Source organism: Cyprinodon variegatus, unplaced genomic scaffold (genome assembly GCF_000732505.1).
Source record: "Cyprinodon variegatus isolate N-32 unplaced genomic scaffold, C_variegatus-1.0 Scaffold16, whole genome shotgun sequence".
Lineage (NCBI taxonomy): Eukaryota > Metazoa > Chordata > Actinopteri > Cyprinodontiformes > Cyprinodontidae > Cyprinodon > Cyprinodon variegatus.
In genome coordinates this window covers 874,012-890,836 of record NW_015150469.1, presented here as the reverse complement: position 1 = coordinate 890,836, position 16,825 = coordinate 874,012, and the positions used below count along the sequence as shown (strand labels likewise).

Sequence of the window (16,825 nt, the reverse complement as noted above, 5' to 3'; positions counted from 1 at the left end):
TCCTGTGCCAGAAGCATCGGTCTATTTTCAGTGACTACATTCAGACATCACAGCTTTCCACATTCACCCCTTTTTAATCACCAGCACGCGCCTGGGGTCGGCTCGGCCTCAGATATGAGCAGCGACCGCCGGCTTCGGCTTGGCAGCACGAAGTGAGCAAACTCTCCTCAGTGCAGAGAATTTCTCGACTCCTCAGATGGTATGTCAGCACAGCTAAGTTCCCACTAAGGCGTTGTAATGAGCTCTTCGAAGCATTAAAGCGTGCCGCTGTTATCTGTCACTGAAATGTAAAAGCAACACAGCCCTTTGAAGGATTTACAGTTCTCAGTACACGCTGGAATGAAAGCAACAGAGAAAGCCTACACTGCTATAATCAAAACATGGCGGCGTGAAGATATCAACACAGTCTATCTTATAGACTCTCTTGTATATCAGGCTTTATTATAACCTGTTTGTCGTCCTTTCTGTGTAGGACTGGTGAGGCTGAGATCAAGAACTCTTTTCAGCCGACTGAGACGGGAACAATCTCATCAGGACCCAAACAGGTAAAAATAAGTAAAAATCACCCCTCAAAAAATGAGCTTATTAACTATATAACATATAATTTGGAAGCTTTGGATGGATCTTGTTAAAATGACTTCTTACCTTATTCCCTTTCTTTTGTTTTTCGGGAACAGGGTTGCTTTGTGGTGGAACTGGAGCGCAGTCAGCGGGGCTTCGGCTTCAGTCTGAGAGGAGGAAAGGAGTACAACATGGGGCTTTACATCCTGCGCCTGGCTGAGGAGGGGCCTGCTCTTAGAGATGGGCGTATACATGTGAGTTGACCATTTATCTTTCACTCCATCCATGCATCCATATGTCTGACCTTCCATCCACTTGTCCCTAGGAATCCATCAGTCTGTCCACTAGTCTATCAGTGAATCAGTCTTTTTTTTTTTTTCAATCAACCTCATTTATCTCTCCATCCATCCATCATCTATATTTATCCATAATAATACTATGCAAAGTTTAATTCTAATCAACTCTGGCTATAGTAAAATTGTTAATAGTCTTCTTATGCTGTTGTTTGCAGTTCCACATCTCTAGGATTCTGTGTCCCGTCCTTCTGGTAGAACAGTTTAAAATTGGGTCTAAAAACAATCATTAAAGTCTCCAAATTAGAAAAAATATGGTCCCACCCTAAAAAGAGCAATTAGTTAAATTTAACCACTAGGTGGCTTGATGAGCACTGTCTGTTGACCAAAACAAGATGTGTAACAAGTGATGCCTCTCTCTACCTCCACTGCCCAGAACCTTCTCAGCCTTTGCCTTGTGTGTGAATTTAAAAAACACGTATGTTGGCGAATGTTCATATTCAGGTGATTGTTTTGATGAGCTGAATGCGATCTCTGCCATTTTGCTCCTACGCTACAATGCTCTATTTGGGCAGAGAGGAGGCTAAGCCGTGAGTGGGAGCTTTTCACATGTGTAGCCATACTAGCTTGTAAACAGGAGCCTGAAGAGTACAGTAGCACAGGGAAATTGTGTGTGACACCATATTCTATTCTCATCGCTGCTTTTCTGTTATTTTTATCCAAAACATTGAATTATTGCTCCTTTAAAAAATTTATTTGGAATTGAATAGGAGCAATACCTTAGATTGGTAGCAATCCTATTCAATTCAGTTCAAACATACTTTATTAAAAATTAATCTGAGATTAGACTATTTTGCCACTGGGAAAGCCAGGGAAGACAGTTCACTGTGGTGTCCTTCAGGGCTCAGTCGTCGGCCCCTTTACATAATCTCACCTTATGTTTTCATGTCATTCTGAAGCACTCTAGAATTTAAAAATCCTAATTTGCATTAAAAAATAATTAACTATCATTATTACTCACCAATGCTCCCAACATGTTGAGCAACAAAGTGCTGGATGGATTCAGGCGTCTCTTTGACCTCATGCCTCTTCCTCCGCTCTATGCTGCCATGCTCTGTAAACTGTGTCTATAAACTAAAAGTCTTTGGATTTCAGGTCGGGGATCAGATCGTGGAGATCAATGGTGAGGCCACTCAGGGCATCACCCACACACGGGCGATCGAGCTGATCCAGGCAGGAGGCAACAAGGTTCACCTGCTCCTCCGACCCGGCCAGGGCCTCGTCCCGGATCACAGTGAGTCCGTCCATCCGTCCAGCTTCACAGAGATCAGCTCAGCAGCATATTAACCACTCACATGTAGATGGATTGGTTTGGAAGGCAGCTGCATCCTGATGCATGAGTTTCAGATTTCTCTCTTTAGCCTTTCTCTCGTCTCATTCTCATTCACAACTTCTAACTCAGGCTGCCTGTTGTGCTGTTTATCCTCCTTGCTTTCTTTGTGTTTCTGCTCTAGCACGGCTGTCTATTTCTACCTTTTTATCTCTTCCTTCTATAGGTTCGAACTCTTCTTCCACCCTGTGCTTCTACATGAAACCAGAACATCACTAAAGGCCTCACTGCTTTTCTCGGTCTGTCTCTCGTACGCTTGGTAAAACTTCTTTGCCTTTAAGTTTTAAATCTCAGATCTTCAATGCTAACTTATCTTGGCTGAAATGGTTACAGTATCCCAAAAAAAGAATTGATACCCATTGAATGCTTCTGTTCAGACCCATGATTTTTATTTTAAAGAACAACACAAAAGGACAACGAAATTCTTTATAATTTGGCATTCTGGCCTTTTCCTCCATTATCCTAATAAGTTATATCAACGGAAACATTTCCTTCCACCAGTCAGCTGATTGGTACGCAGACCTCCCCTTGATGAAATACAGTTCTAGTTTAAATCTTCCTATTCTATGAAGCCCTCGTTGCACTTTACTGAGCAAGCACTATCATGATCAAGGAACACATCACACTGGAGCTGTATAAAGCTGCAGAGAAGTTGAAAGCAGGGTTGGTGATAAAAATCCTGCCTAAAAACCTGCAAAACCTATGAAGACATAACTGCGTAGCTAAACCAACACTCTGAGTAAGGAGAGAAATAATCAAGGAAGGAGTACAGATGTTTATTGATTCTGGAGGAGTGGAAGAAAGATACATTTCAGGTTATTTTTACTATTGGTTAGGCAGCCATTAGATCCTGGGATTTGTCGAAGACTTTAAGGGAAAAAAGCTATTTCTAAGACAGTCCACAGATCCTCTGTTTACAGTGCGCCTCGAGCATTTCTTTAAAAATATTAATTCTACTAATTTACGTATGGCTTGCACTGTGCTTGCGGGGTACCATCACCGTGTATATACATAATTTCAGAGCAATTTCAAAAGAAACTAACGCAAAAACACATGCAAATAAAAAAAGCTTATAAGGAGAAAAGCTAAAATCAAGAAAAAGAGAGTTGCAAAGTGTAAACATGCTGCAAATACAAGCTAAAAGACAAAAAAAGATGTGAAGGAAAAATGCTGCAAAAGGAAAAAACCTGTTGGGAAAGTGCTCCAGACCACTAGGGGGAGACGATTAACGACTCATGGGGGACCAGAACCTTAGTAAAGGAATAAATAAGATGATGATTAAGTTTAAAAAAAGATTAAGAGGAAAACTGACCTCTACTGTCTGCCCTGTAGATGTTCTCTGGACGGCATCCGATTTATGTTTTTGCTAGGGAACTCGTGCACAAATATCTGTATTTATATTTTAATTTGGTCCCGTATAATTTGCTGATTGCTGCCAACCATGATCTGGAGCTTTTCTGATATTGGGTACCAGTTTGTAGTTTTTTTTTGTTTTTTTTTTAAACTTACAGCTTTGTATTTTTTATTTTTTTTTTTGCTACTTGCAGCATTTTTTCCTTCCATGTGTTTGGTGTCTTTCTATGTTAACATCATGTAACATGGGTTTTGTGTTTGTAGAGTAGTTCCACTTTGCCACTCTCTATTTTTCTATGATTGCAGCCTCTCTTAACTTCCAATTATTTTCGCTACTTGGAGCATTTTCCTTTCCATGTGTTTTATCTCTTTGCGTGTTAGTTTCATTTTAGAGTTTGCAGGACCTTTTGGATTTGCTGTGAAAGCATGTATTTGCATGCCGTTTGCACCCCTTGGCTCTGTATTTTTGATACAATGGAAGATTGCAATCTTTCTGTGCAGCCTTTCCATGACAGATCTCTCCCAGGGGGACAAATAGAGACTTTATTGATGCTCAAAATTACTCCTGTGACAGAAAAGCCAACACTACACATCATCTTGGTCACAAGGGGATATCCAGGGTCCACAGTAATAATATACTAAATGAACAAATGTGGAAAAGGGAAGAGATATAAAACATTTACCCAGCAAAGAATCAGTAACTTGGTAGCAGATGCTGTACGGTAAGCAATATGTTCTCTGGCTGGTTTATTTTAAAGCAGTGACCTGCAGAAATAAATTAAAAAGAACGTAACCACAATACCACTGAACGTACACCCTGTCCTCTATTGTAAAAGCAGAAAAACTGTGGAGAAGTCCTTAATCAGATATTGATCAATGTGCGGCAGGTGATAAAAGTATGTGTGCATTCACTGGCATCAACCTTTTGATTACAAGACAAAAGGAGAATTAATTTCTATAAGTTGGCGCCCGAAGAAATCCAAAAAGCTCATTTCAGCACAGCTAGATCCATCACTCGTCTTCTCCCTTGCTCACGTTTTTCTTTTTTTTTTTGCGCTGCCTATATCTGCTCTAAGCCACGGCTCTGCGCTTCTTATCTGCTCGGCGGAAAATTGAAACGTCAGTCCCGGCTGAACCCTAGCACCCTTCCAGCTGATGCATATCTGAAGCAAGGCAAATATTTAGATGGAGATTGCAAAGGGATGTTGCAGAAAGCCTGTCTGTATGATGCCTCTGTTGCATGATGTTTTTATTTGCCCTCATTTTTTGGTGACTTAACAGAACATGGAGAGGTTTCAGCTTGGACATCGTTTTTGAATCCCTGCAATAATTTTAGTGTGTGTTTTAACAGTTTGCACACCCCTGTTAAACTGTGTAGGATTTCAACTGAACGACCTGATATCATATTATTTTGCACAACCCTAAACTAAGAACAGCACCCAGTCTACATTAGTAGCCTATTAGCATGTAGCACCTTAATTGGTCTTGCAGCTAATCAATCAGATATATTATATGCAAGTTCAGTCTAAAGGTAGAAACCCCACAGCATGACTCTGCCACCACCACTTATTTTTAATAATTCCAAAAATTGGAACATATTACATTTATCGAAAGAAAATGTAAAAAAAAAATGTTAACTAGGATTAAATTAGGGCTGCAACTACCAATTATTTTGCAAATTGATGAATCTGTTGATTATTTTTAGCCAAAGGTTCCTTAAAGAAGATTTTTTTATGAAATTAAACCAGTTGAAACTAAAACATTTCCACTTGAGGAGTTCTGGATAGAGCATATTGACAAAAGAAAGCGTTTTTTTGTTTTGTTTTTTTATCTTAAATGCAAAATGTTTAAAGGTTTTTTCACAATTTTCTTATAATTACTGCTCTAAGTGGGTCGCTCTGTCAGCTAAAGGCATGTTTTAGACTCTCTATACTCCAGTTAACGATTCATCAATTACTGAAATAGTTGACAATTATTTCAATAATCGATTAATCTGATTGTTTCAGCCCTAGATTACATTTTTAAATGTAAATTAAATGCTTCTGTATTAAATCCTGCTCTTTAATACAGATATATAAAGGATTCTACCATGTAGAAAAAACTTTCTCTTTATCATGTTTTATTTAAAATTAAAAGCAGAAATCCCCACGGATAATTTAAAAAGACTAAAATCCCTTTGTTTAGCTGTCTTACATCAAATTATACCAGGATTTCATAGATTTATGGCTTTAGAAACTCATGATTTCATCTTTTTTAGGAGTGGAATCCAGGCAATAGCATGTTGCTGCACAGTTAGCAGGTTGTTCTCAGGATTATAAGCTCCCCCCTTTGTCCTTTAAACGTTGAGATCATCTGTCATTGCACCTAAAAACCTGCATTTCTTGTTTCATTGTGTCTCCAAGTATTGGTATATTTTTATATGTATTCATCTGCAAATGGCAGTCTTTAATTCCATGGTGCAAAAGTGTATTTTTTTGTCTTGTAGATGTTGTTTACAGTTGTATTGTACAAGATATGTCTCCTATAAATATGGGAAAGGTTGAAATCCTTCTACCTAAACTCATTTTAAAGACATTTTAAGTGGGGTGTCTAGACTGTTAAGATCCACCGGATACTTTGCAGAAATATGTTTATTTGTTGTCTTTATTTTTTTTCCAGGTTCAAAAGAAAAAGTAGCCCTTCCGAAGACGAGCTTTCCCAGACTCTCTGCATCTGATGACCAGTCATCTCCAGCTTCTCCATCCTCAAACTCAGGATGGTCACCTTCTTCCTCCAAAGCATTCACCCTTGAAGAGCCATCAGCAGGGGATTACAGAGTGCCTGGTTTCCCCGGTGCTGGACAGGACCACGGTACACAAGCTAACCGATCAAGGGGACAGCAGCACCCTACACACAACCATAAGCGTGCTTCTAGCCCCAGGAAAACTGGCCAGAGCGACTTCATACCTAGCAGTCCCAGAAGAGCAGCAGAAGCTCAGATGGATCACATGGAGCCGTCCCAGAGCCCCCAAAAAACATCGGAAAACAGGGAAAGGAAAACCCAAGGGCAGAGAGACCTGCGCTCTGCTAGCCCACGGAAGGGCTCCCAGAGGGAGCACGATCCTGTCCTTTCCAGGAACCCAGAAGAACCTCAGAGCCCCAGACGTCCCACTGGACAACAGCCAGCCGGGGAAGTGAAAGACTGGAGACATAAAGAGGAGGATGCAGCTTACCAGCAGGAGAGAGGGGCTGCAGAGAGTGGAGACAAAGGCTGGGGCACCGGCGAGCGCCACCGGAAGGGAAAGAGGGCTGAGAAAGAGGCAGCGGCTCAGAAACCCCACTGGGACAGAGCGGGTTCGGAGGCCGATCCGACTACAGCCAGCCACAGGAGCGGAAGAGAGAGAGCCGACAAGGAATACCCAGAGGCCAAGTATCAGGGGTCAGCTGAGCAAATCAACAGAAGGGACCCCAGAGGTTCCAGCAGTAGCATCCAGGATCCCAACTGCAACGGGACCAGCACCAGCAAGAAGGCCCCCATCACCCCCGGCCCATGGAAGGTTCCCAGCTCGGCCAAGATCCAGTCCCACGTGGACTCATCATGAATGAAGACAAAGCTGAGCCTTTATGAACGGGCTGGAGAGAGCGGATCGACGTTTAACCAGCACATACCTTCTCATTAACTTTCTGTTTTTTGTTTGTTCACCCGGTTTGCCTCAGACGGAGTATTTGTACCAAACCCTGCTGCATGCTCATGTGAGATGAGATCTGAGCCGGGAGTTCAGAAGGAAATCTATTCTGTGCCAATCAGAGACTCTAGTTAAAATGAAGCTGCTCCTGATAGCACTCACTGTGAATCGGTTTGAAGGTGTCTAAATGAAGTGCTCATCCCGTCTAACCGAGCCACAAGAAGAAAACGTTTTTTTGTTTGTGTTTACTTTGAAGGATTACAAGCATACTCATGCACTCGCTAAGTTTTAAAACCAAGCAAGATTTACTCACTGTTATCGTCTCTAAAGGGACCACTGTTTCTTCAAACGACCTGAGGGAAAAACAATGTTTATTTTTTATGATTAAAAAGAAGAAATATCCGATAAAAGCTGTGATTCGTGTGACTGCATCCGAATATGTGAAGTCATGAATCCCATGTAGGTGGGAGGAACACTCTGAAGCTTTATATGCATCAATGAGCAGACCAGATACTTGTGGTTATAGATCTAATGTTTTTGTATTTGTGTTGTGAAAATAATGTGAGAAATTAAAAGCAAAACAAGAGCGCCCATACATGTCTGCGTGGAGGCCGAGCATGTAGAAACTCTACACCATTTATGTGAATCCTCCTTTACATCATGGTCTCATGCATCATGTTGATAATGCATTTTATTTATTCCTTTAGGCTCAAAAATACGTATCAATTAATTATTTAGCAAACCAATTCCTCAAATATTGATCATATTTAGAAGAAATTAATTAGCGAAGCTTTACAATTGATAAAAATGCAAACTTTTCTTTTTAATTTGTATGAAATATTTAGAAATATATATTTATCTCATGAATATAGGCACACATAAAAAGAGGGAACCCTTAGTTCAAATGTTTATGAAGGTACAGAACCAGACGCATGCGTTAGCACTTGTGTTGATGATGTGTAAAAAGCCATAAAATAATAAATGTTTTATTGCAGGGGTATAAGCCGCTGAGATGTTGATAAAAATGCAACCTTTGATTTTTGAATATTTTTAGTGGGGGGAGTATTCCTTCTAAAAAAATGCATTAAGTTTGGGTGTTTAGGTTTGGTTCAGTTGCAGCATTTCACTAATGTTAGAATAAATACATTTGAGGTTAAAATAGTGTTTTGGAGGTTTATATTTACATGTTTTAAGGCTTTTTACACATTTTTTTTTCCAGAACTGCCAGTCACTGTGCCTGGTCCTGTACTTTGCTGTAGTTTGTCACTGCAACATGTTTGTGTTTGTTTTACACAAAGCCAGACCCTCTTTAAGTTTTGACATGAAAGCTGCTTGTGATTGCAGATGCCTCTGTAGATCATGAGAAAAACCTCTGCTCCTCTTCTTCAGTAGTCTGATGGGAGGTTCTGCTTAATGCTGTTTAAATTGGGATTTAAGTTTGGCGTTTAAAAAGCAATCAGGAAAGCATCTGACTGCTCTGAAGAGAAAATGTAGCCTTTCTGTGTTCTTACTGTGGACTAGAGCGACATCTAGTGCTGAAACCTCTGCTCTGCACAAGCAAGTCATAGCTTTAACCCTAACCCGCCTGCCTGCATAAGCATATGAAGAAGTAATACACGCATCTGTTTGTCTGCGAGGCCGCTGGATAATTTATTGTCTGTTTTCATGTTGATATGATGGGCTACTGTCGTTTTTAACTGTTCATATCTTTACCATGTCTGATGCCGTGGCCTTGCGTTTGCTCCAACATATTTAAAAGACATAGTTTTGACATCATTGTAGTTGTAAATGTTTATAAATTGTACAGCACATGTATAAAATAATTGCCTTCATGAAGAAAGAAAATCTATGTAAATTGTTATCCATTATTTTTTTAAGGGAGCTGAGAGGAAATGTTATGCAATGGGTGGAAAAAAAATGATCATGGCATACTGTTCATGCACTGATAAATAAAGGTTTACTGATTAAATATAAGAATTTATGTATTTTTTTTCTCTCATTCTGTGTTTATCAATGTAAGTGAGACAGTATACATGCATTTAGGTTGTCTGTTTTTATAAATCTCTATTAATATAATCCAGAAAACAACAAAGAAGAGGATGCTCAAGTTCGGAGAAGTCTGGTTTCCTGATGAATAAACCAATCTTTAAGAAACACATGGAACATTAAAAACATTTAATTAAATATTGCATTTTTTTTTCTCTTTTTAATTATTTTGTTGACTTATCTTCCTTTGAAATAATTTTTTGTTGATTTTTGTTTCATTTTTTTAAACTTTCATTTTTTTTTCAAACCCTAAAACCCATTTTAGGATGGGTTAACACCTATTGACCAGGGATTGCATAATAATTTTTAGAAACTGGATCTCAAATATCTTGTTTTGAATAGTATTAACTGACCCAAACAAGATAAAAAAGATTAAAAAAAAACTGAATCATCAGTAATAAGCAAGTCTTTGTGAGGCTTAAACTTCTTATTCATAATAAAATGATTTATCAGAATAGCCCCAGTGAAGCAAATGTAATATGTTTGCTCAATAACTTTTAGGTAGGAGGTTTGAATTGAATATCAAAGAGTGAGTATAATAGGTGTAACAACCCTTTGAATGAAACGGGGATATGTAATATAATACAAAAATATAAGATATTTAGCTACCAATGAACTCAAAACTGCCAAGTGAAACAGGCACAGCATATAAAAGCGTAACATCATTAAGTTTTAACCAAACAAAGGGAAGCAATTATTATCAGGATCTCCAAGGCCAAAAACGATAAGCAAAAGTACTTGTTCTGGCTTAGCTGACAAATAACATTGCAATAGCTGAGAATGGAGAAAACCAAGTAAAAGGAAAATGTCAGAGATCTGCTGCATAACTTCTAATAAACAAAACACACCTGTTAGGATAATTATCATTGATGTGTGAGTTTATTTCACCTTGGTATTGGCTGCCCAATATTTTCCACAATAGTTAATCTAATTAAGACAGTTCCTCTGTTTGGATATGCAGTTCTAATCTTCATTTTGTACGTGGCATAGATTTGGAAATGGAATGAGAGCGGAGTCCTTCAGCTAAGAACAAAGTGTAATATTTTGTTAAGGCTGGAGCCATGGATGTCTAATCATCTGCTTATGTGTATGATATAAAATAAGATGACGTGGCAGACCATAGATGTATAAAATGCCTTTTTAACTGTTATCGGGGCCACTTCCTGAGAGGTGAGCCCAGAGGTGAGCAGCTGCCTTCTGTAAACTCTAAGCAATTTCTCTGATTCTATTAGAATCTATAGTCAGTTCTCCTGGTTATTTAATACAAGATATGAAGTATGAAGTTTAAAGGGTTTGTCCTAAGTAATCTCTTTTCAGGGAAAAGAACCGGAGAAATAGAGTGTCAAGGTACGTACATAGAGCCTATCTTTAACACACCTTTGGGAATATAGTATTTAAAAAACAGAGGTTTCTATATAATGTTATTGTGGTAATTACAACCACATGTGGAAGGGATGTAGTACTGAGGCTTTGATGCAGTTCAATGAAAAGGAGTAAATTGTGATAGTAATTTTTAAATCTTTTATTTTTAGACTTAGACAGATTTTGTCATATTGTTTATACAAGTGTAAAATAGAAATATATATATATATATATATATATATATATATATATATATTCATTCAAATGTAATTGAAGTAATTTGCTATATAAACTATTTTATTGTTCAGTTTTATCTTTTTTTAAATCCACTTTTTTTCATAATTTTATTTATTTTATTTCTTTCGTCTGATGCATTCCGTGGAAGAGAAATCGCGCCCTCTAGTGGGTGATGACGTTACCCATGACGTCAGCCAGACGGAGTTGAGTGCGTGCGGCTCCGCACGCAGTCAATGCGAGTTGAACTTCAAGTCCCGAGATGCTACGAACTACACTACCCACAATGCAAGCTGGACGCATGCGCAATATCAGCAAAACGTTGACGCGGCCTACAAATAATCGGCCAGAAAAACTACAAATGAACGCGGACATGCGCACTCCGATCGCCGAGCCATTTAAAGACACTGTACGTGCAAATATGGCAGCTCAAGTCGACCTGCTCCGAACGAAAGCCAACGACGACCGGATCAGGGACAGCTTTGAGAGATTCATCAAAGAGAAGAAGAAGAAAAAGAAAAGGGATTTGTCTCCGCCAACCGATAAAAGAGAAAGATGCGAAAAAGAAGCCAAAAAGGTGAAGCTCCATCATCATAATCCCAGCCAGCAGCAGCAGCAGTGCGTCCAGCAACACGCTGAGAACAGGAGTCACCACCAGCTGCAGCAGAAGCCCAAAGCCCAGGTGTTCAGCTTGGACAAACACGTCCTGCACGTCCACCAGCACCACCATGGTCTGACTAACGGCGCCAAGAAGAGCCTGCTGCCCGCTTTCCCCTCGCAGAAGCGATCCGTGGCCCCTCAGCCACCTGCGCTCTTCACTTTCACGCCCCTCAAAGTGGTGAAGGCCCCGCAGCACGAGCGCAAAGAGCCGCACCGGGAGCAGGAACCGAAGCTGAAGCTGAAGAAGGAAAACTCAGAGGCTAACGTCAAACATCCCCACCAAAAAAAGAAAAAAGGTGATTTTTTTATTTTTATTTAATTAGATTTAAATCCAAGGCTCTAAGCACCAGTAGGTCAACCTGTGTAACAAATGCTGCAGTCTGAAATTTAGCAACAGTTTATCTTCTAAATTGGCCTTAATTCAAAATTTATGTTTTTTTTTTAGTTTCAAGTAATTTAAAACAAGTTATTATATTTATACATTCCACAAATTCCATTTATTTAGCTTATTGTTGCTAAACAAGGTAAACAAAGGGAGATTTGACCCTACCATTAACACCTTTTGCGTGTTTGTTTTGGTTTCTGGCCAGGGGCGGAGCTAGATGGGGGGCCAGGGTCTGCCATGGCCACCCTTAGGCAATCTGTGGCCACTCCTACCATTTTTTCCCCCCCTCTCATACAGATGGTGGAAACAGTAATACTCTTAAGTGGAATATTCAAAACATTTTAATTTTTTGTGGTTAATTATACACATTGAAATCAAAGATAAATAACAATTTTAATAAAAACTTATGAAATAATCAATTTATGTAGATGTTGGTGCTTGTAAATATTAATTTTATGCAGGATGTTTATTGATACAAGTAGGTAAGTAATAACAATGGAAGATATTTACACCCAGAACTCAAAACTGTGTTTTATCCACTATACCTTTTATCTAGAAATTACAGATGTTTAAATATATGCGTTTATTTGTTAGCAAAGGCTGTAGGAAAGTATAGTTTGTCTTTATTTAGAAAATTTGGATGTTTTGCCCGTTAATATTCCTGTTGGAACAGTGTAGATTGACCCTGAAGTTCTGGTGCTTATCTGCTTTCGGCCCCCCCTCAGTGGGCATTGGTTATTGCCTGGCCACCCTTATAAAAAAATTCTGGCTACGCCTCTGTTTCTGGCTGCTTTTAATCTGAGGCGGTTCAACTGAGGCAACAGTTAATGAAAATATTCTGGTAAATCATTAAAAAAGTTAAGGTTAGAAGGAGGGGGAAACACAGCAGTTTACTGAATAGATTAAACAAAACAGCATAATAAACATTGTGGTGGAAGCAAACTTTTCCAGAGCAGGTAAAAAAAAAAAAAAAAAAAAGGGACAATGCAACTGGGTAAATAGCAGTGGCCATCTGCAGTTATCAGCATCTTTGTTAATATATATAAGATGAATATTAAGGGATTTAAACCATATATAGCAGGCATCAAAGTCAGTCCTCAAGGTCCGCTGTCCTGCAGGTTTTAGAGGTTTCCCTGCTCCAGCACAGCTGATTTCCATTGATAGCTGATTAACAGGCTTTTGATGAACTGCAATCATCAGAATCAGCTGTGTTAAAGCTGAGAAACCTCTAAAACCTGCAGGACAGCGGCCCTCGAGGACTGACTTTAGAGATGCCTGATATATAGTATAAACATGCCCCTCTCCCAGACCTATATCCTGATCGCCTAACAAAACTAGATGTCTGCAAAAATACTTAAAATATCTCTGATTCTTTTTTTCCCCTACCAAATGCGATTTATTGATTTTTTTTTTTTTTTTTTTTTTCTTTTTCTCCCCTAAAGTCTAATAAAAAGGTGAGAAAGGACAGATTACTTCTAAAAACTATCATCCAAGGGGATCTGATATGAATGAAAGAAAATTAAAATGTTTTAATGTTTGCAGGTCGTCGTATCTCACTGTGACCTCATTTTACCTGTTATGAGGATACATTTTAAAACAAAACATGACTCTGTCTTATTTAAAAACCAAGGAGTGCCTTGCTGGGAAAAAAAAAAAATGTAGGTCACCACCGACAAGTTGTGTGGAGCAGTAGAAACGACCTGCAGTTCTGTTCATATCCTGATTTCACATAAGGAAATCCTTTCATGATAAATTCGGGTCATGTTTTAATAGTAGCGATGTCTCTGATTTTTGGTAAATCTCTAATAATAAAGAATAGAAGTGCTGACTAAAGCAAAAACAAAAAACACTCAGTAAAGTACAGATCCCTAAAAAACTTACTTTAACAAAGTAGGTTTACTTGTACACGTTTGCTGTGAATGAACCGTCCTCCTCCTTAGTTATTTACCTACCATTGTTTGGAAATGGACCAAAAGCCTTTTTATGTTGATGAACAAAAAAAGTTTGGTTTTTTTTTATGCTTCAAACAAGCAAAGCTGCAAAATCTCAATTTTTCCAGACATTATCACATTTTATTTATCATTGAAGGAGTAAATTAGAATGTTTTCAATTGCTCTGCAATTTGGAGTTGTTTCGGTTTATTGTATAAATTCTATCTTGTGTATTTTAAAATTAAAATAAATTTTCAAATTAAAAAAGTTCTTTAGGTCTTTAACTAGAAAAGCACTCGGTGAGCACAGTTTCCTACCAAGTAGCTAATTTCCCCTGACATATTGTGATTCCACCTTAAGTCAATGTGTGCACTGAATTTATTGTTTTTAGTTTTTACAGCACCAGTAACTCGTTTTTTGTTTTCTTTTAGAGAGTAGGCTGACAGGAAACAGGGTATTAGAGAGAGAGGAGAGTAAAATCCAGTAATTCAGTAAAATACATCCATAACTTTTTTTTTTTTTGTTATTTTGCAAACAGGCTGACAGACAAACCAACATGATTAAAACGTATCCTCCATTGCAGAGGTAAAAACCCTATTCTCTCTGCACTCTTCTCCTTTCTGACCATCATCTGTTTGCATCTTTCAGAGTTGATCCCAAACAATGAAAATGGAAAGTCTCTAACACTAGAAGAATATCTTCTGAAGAAGAAGAAAAAGAAGAAGAAGCATCGCGACGATGATCATGGTTCCAAGAAGGTCCGACATGTCCACACCAAAGCGGTTCAGACTGTGTGCGCCGGGCTAGGAGCTGATCTCTCGCTCTCTGTAAACCCAGAAGCTCCTCAACCTGCTGCGATAAAGCAAGAAGGCAGTCGGCTTCCTGCCAGAGAACCTGCTGACAGCAGCCCACCTTACCTTCAAGCTCTCAAAGCAGGTCACATCCCTTTCCTCTCGCATCAAGACCACTACATCCGCAGCTTCTGCCTCCAGACCGGTACCAGATACGGACGCTTCATTCACGAGGAAAAGCAGCCCAACGGCGGCGGGCGCGTGCTGCACGCTTACGCTGACGAGTTGGCGTGCCTCAGTCCGGCTGAGATGGAGGGCTTCGCCCGGGAGTTCCTGGAGCTGACCTTCGCAGAGAAGCCAAAAGGTGCAGCGGTTTATGCCCTGACTGTGATCCATGGGGCGGCTTCCTACTTGCCCGACTTCTTGGACTACTTTGCCTTCAACTTCCCCAACACGCCGGTCAAAATGGAAATACTGGGCAAGAAAGACATCGAGACGACCACCATAAGCAACTTTCACGCTCAGGTATGTGATGAAGGTAGATTTCAGCTCCTGCTCTGTTGCTCTCATGGTAAATAGAAGCTTTCCCTTATCGAGCGCTGCACTTCCTCTGTTCAGGGAACAAAACAGCTTCCTAACACCTAAACTACACACTAACATTAACCCTTTCACTATTTGCAATTCAACAATTTTACTCATTATTAAGATTTTTTTGTTTATGAAGACTTTATTGTTTGAATCTTTGATTTTCCATAGCTCAGTGGCATCAGTTTATTACTTTTCTCTTAATATCTGGTAAACTAGCTCTGTGTAATACTGCTAGCTGCAAAGGTTTAGTGTGCTAAGGTGTACGCTAGTCCTGCTTGGCAGAACTGAGGTTGAAAAAATTGGAACTTTTCTGAGAAATTGCTCGCAGCAACTAATTGGGGACCGGTTGCCGTTGTGATAGAAGTTAAAGAAGTGCACCAGAGACTAAGCTTTTTTATTTCAAAATTGGATATTAAGGAATTTATGTTGACAATAATGAAATGAGGAATGCTCTGTAGAGGTTTTAAAAAAAGCCACCTATTTTAATTAAGCAAAGAAAAGCCAACATTCTCTGCTCTTCGTCCTGTCTTGCTCCGGTCCGAATTCCCCGGAGCTCGAGAACAGTCTACGCGATATTATTGTTAAAATCGTTGGGGGGAAAACATGCGAAAATGAATGCTTAATTTAATGACAAATTTTTTAAAAATCAGCATCCAGCCTTTGCTGTTTCTGCGCAAATATTTTCTTTTTGTTGTGGATTTTTGTAGGATCATATAAAAATTGTTTTTTATGAACTATGTTTGTTCTCTACTTCCAAACTCAGCATCTCTTCATCCATGCCTGCAATAAGAGCTTTGATTTGGCTGGATTTGATTTAAGCCGTAGGGAAATCCTATTTAAGATGATATTGTCCCAAAATTTAGAAAATTTCTGTCTTAAAATTTGTGGGGGTTTTTTTTCCATTATTTTATGCAGACCAGTTAGTTATATGTCAGCTTTTACACCTAAATTTGGCCAATCATATATCAACGGTCATCTGTCAATCACATTTTTTTGGTCATAGCATCTTGATTCATATGTCGCAGCTAATATACGCAACGGTTAAAATAAGAAATAAGAATCATTTACCCTCCCATTGAATTCCATCCCAGTGTTCACAGGGATGGATGTCTGTGTCTTCAGCAGGCGTAGAGCTGACAGAACTGGCAGCGTTGCGAGGCAAGGGCTCAAACATGTGCGGCTGTAAGCCTTCTACACCAAACTAAGCTTCTGTCGCCCTGGTGTCCTATTCCACAACATCTTCGTCCCCGTTTTCCTCCTCTAAATAAAAAAATTATGACGGAGGAGACTCATCCATGAACTCTGACTCAAAACTCTCCTCCTCTTGCATGTTTCTGCTGTCCATAGCGTTCCTTGACAGTGTCGATTCAAAGTCACCAATTTACTGCTACTTGGTCCCAATGTGATTTCCCATTAGTAACCTATTAGCACTAAGTTGCTAATTGGTTAACAGGATGCTTCCGAGAAACCGGCCACAACTAAACTTACTTGTTAACCTTCAACCACATCAATCCCGCCCTCTTGATAAACAACCAATCACATACACTTTATTCACTCATGTAAACA

General features: G+C 39.3%; 2 protein-coding genes across 4 annotated transcripts in view; both read left to right on the top strand.

Annotated features, from left to right (window-relative positions):
• The window catches only part of LOC107091967 (membrane-associated guanylate kinase, WW and PDZ domain-containing protein 3-like), a 179,321-nt gene extending 170,036 nt beyond the window's left edge, over positions 1-9,285 (top strand). Inside the window, exons 19-23 of one of the 3 annotated variants that reach the window (XM_015386240.1) lie at positions 473-545; positions 678-815; positions 2,010-2,148; positions 2,411-2,483; positions 6,256-6,390. In XM_015386240.1, the coding sequence (XP_015241726.1) occupies positions 473-545; positions 678-815; positions 2,010-2,148; positions 2,411-2,463 (403 nt within the window). In that variant the 3' untranslated portion in view covers positions 2,464-2,483; positions 6,256-6,390. Of the gene's footprint in view, positions 1-472; positions 546-677; positions 816-2,009; positions 2,149-2,410; positions 2,484-6,255 lie in introns of all 3 variants that reach the window. The other 2 variants (XM_015386231.1, XM_015386222.1) reach the window with 2 other exon arrangements.
• Positions 9,286-11,262: 1,977 nt separating this feature from the next.
• The window catches only part of LOC107092000 (round spermatid basic protein 1-like), a 13,760-nt gene continuing 8,197 nt past the window's right edge, over positions 11,263-16,825 (top strand). Inside the window, exons 1-2 of the mRNA XM_015386268.1 lie at positions 11,263-11,860; positions 14,529-15,196. Of these exons, the coding sequence (XP_015241754.1) occupies positions 11,266-11,860; positions 14,529-15,196 (1,263 nt within the window). The 5' untranslated portion in view covers positions 11,263-11,265. The remainder of the gene's footprint in view (positions 11,861-14,528; positions 15,197-16,825) is intronic.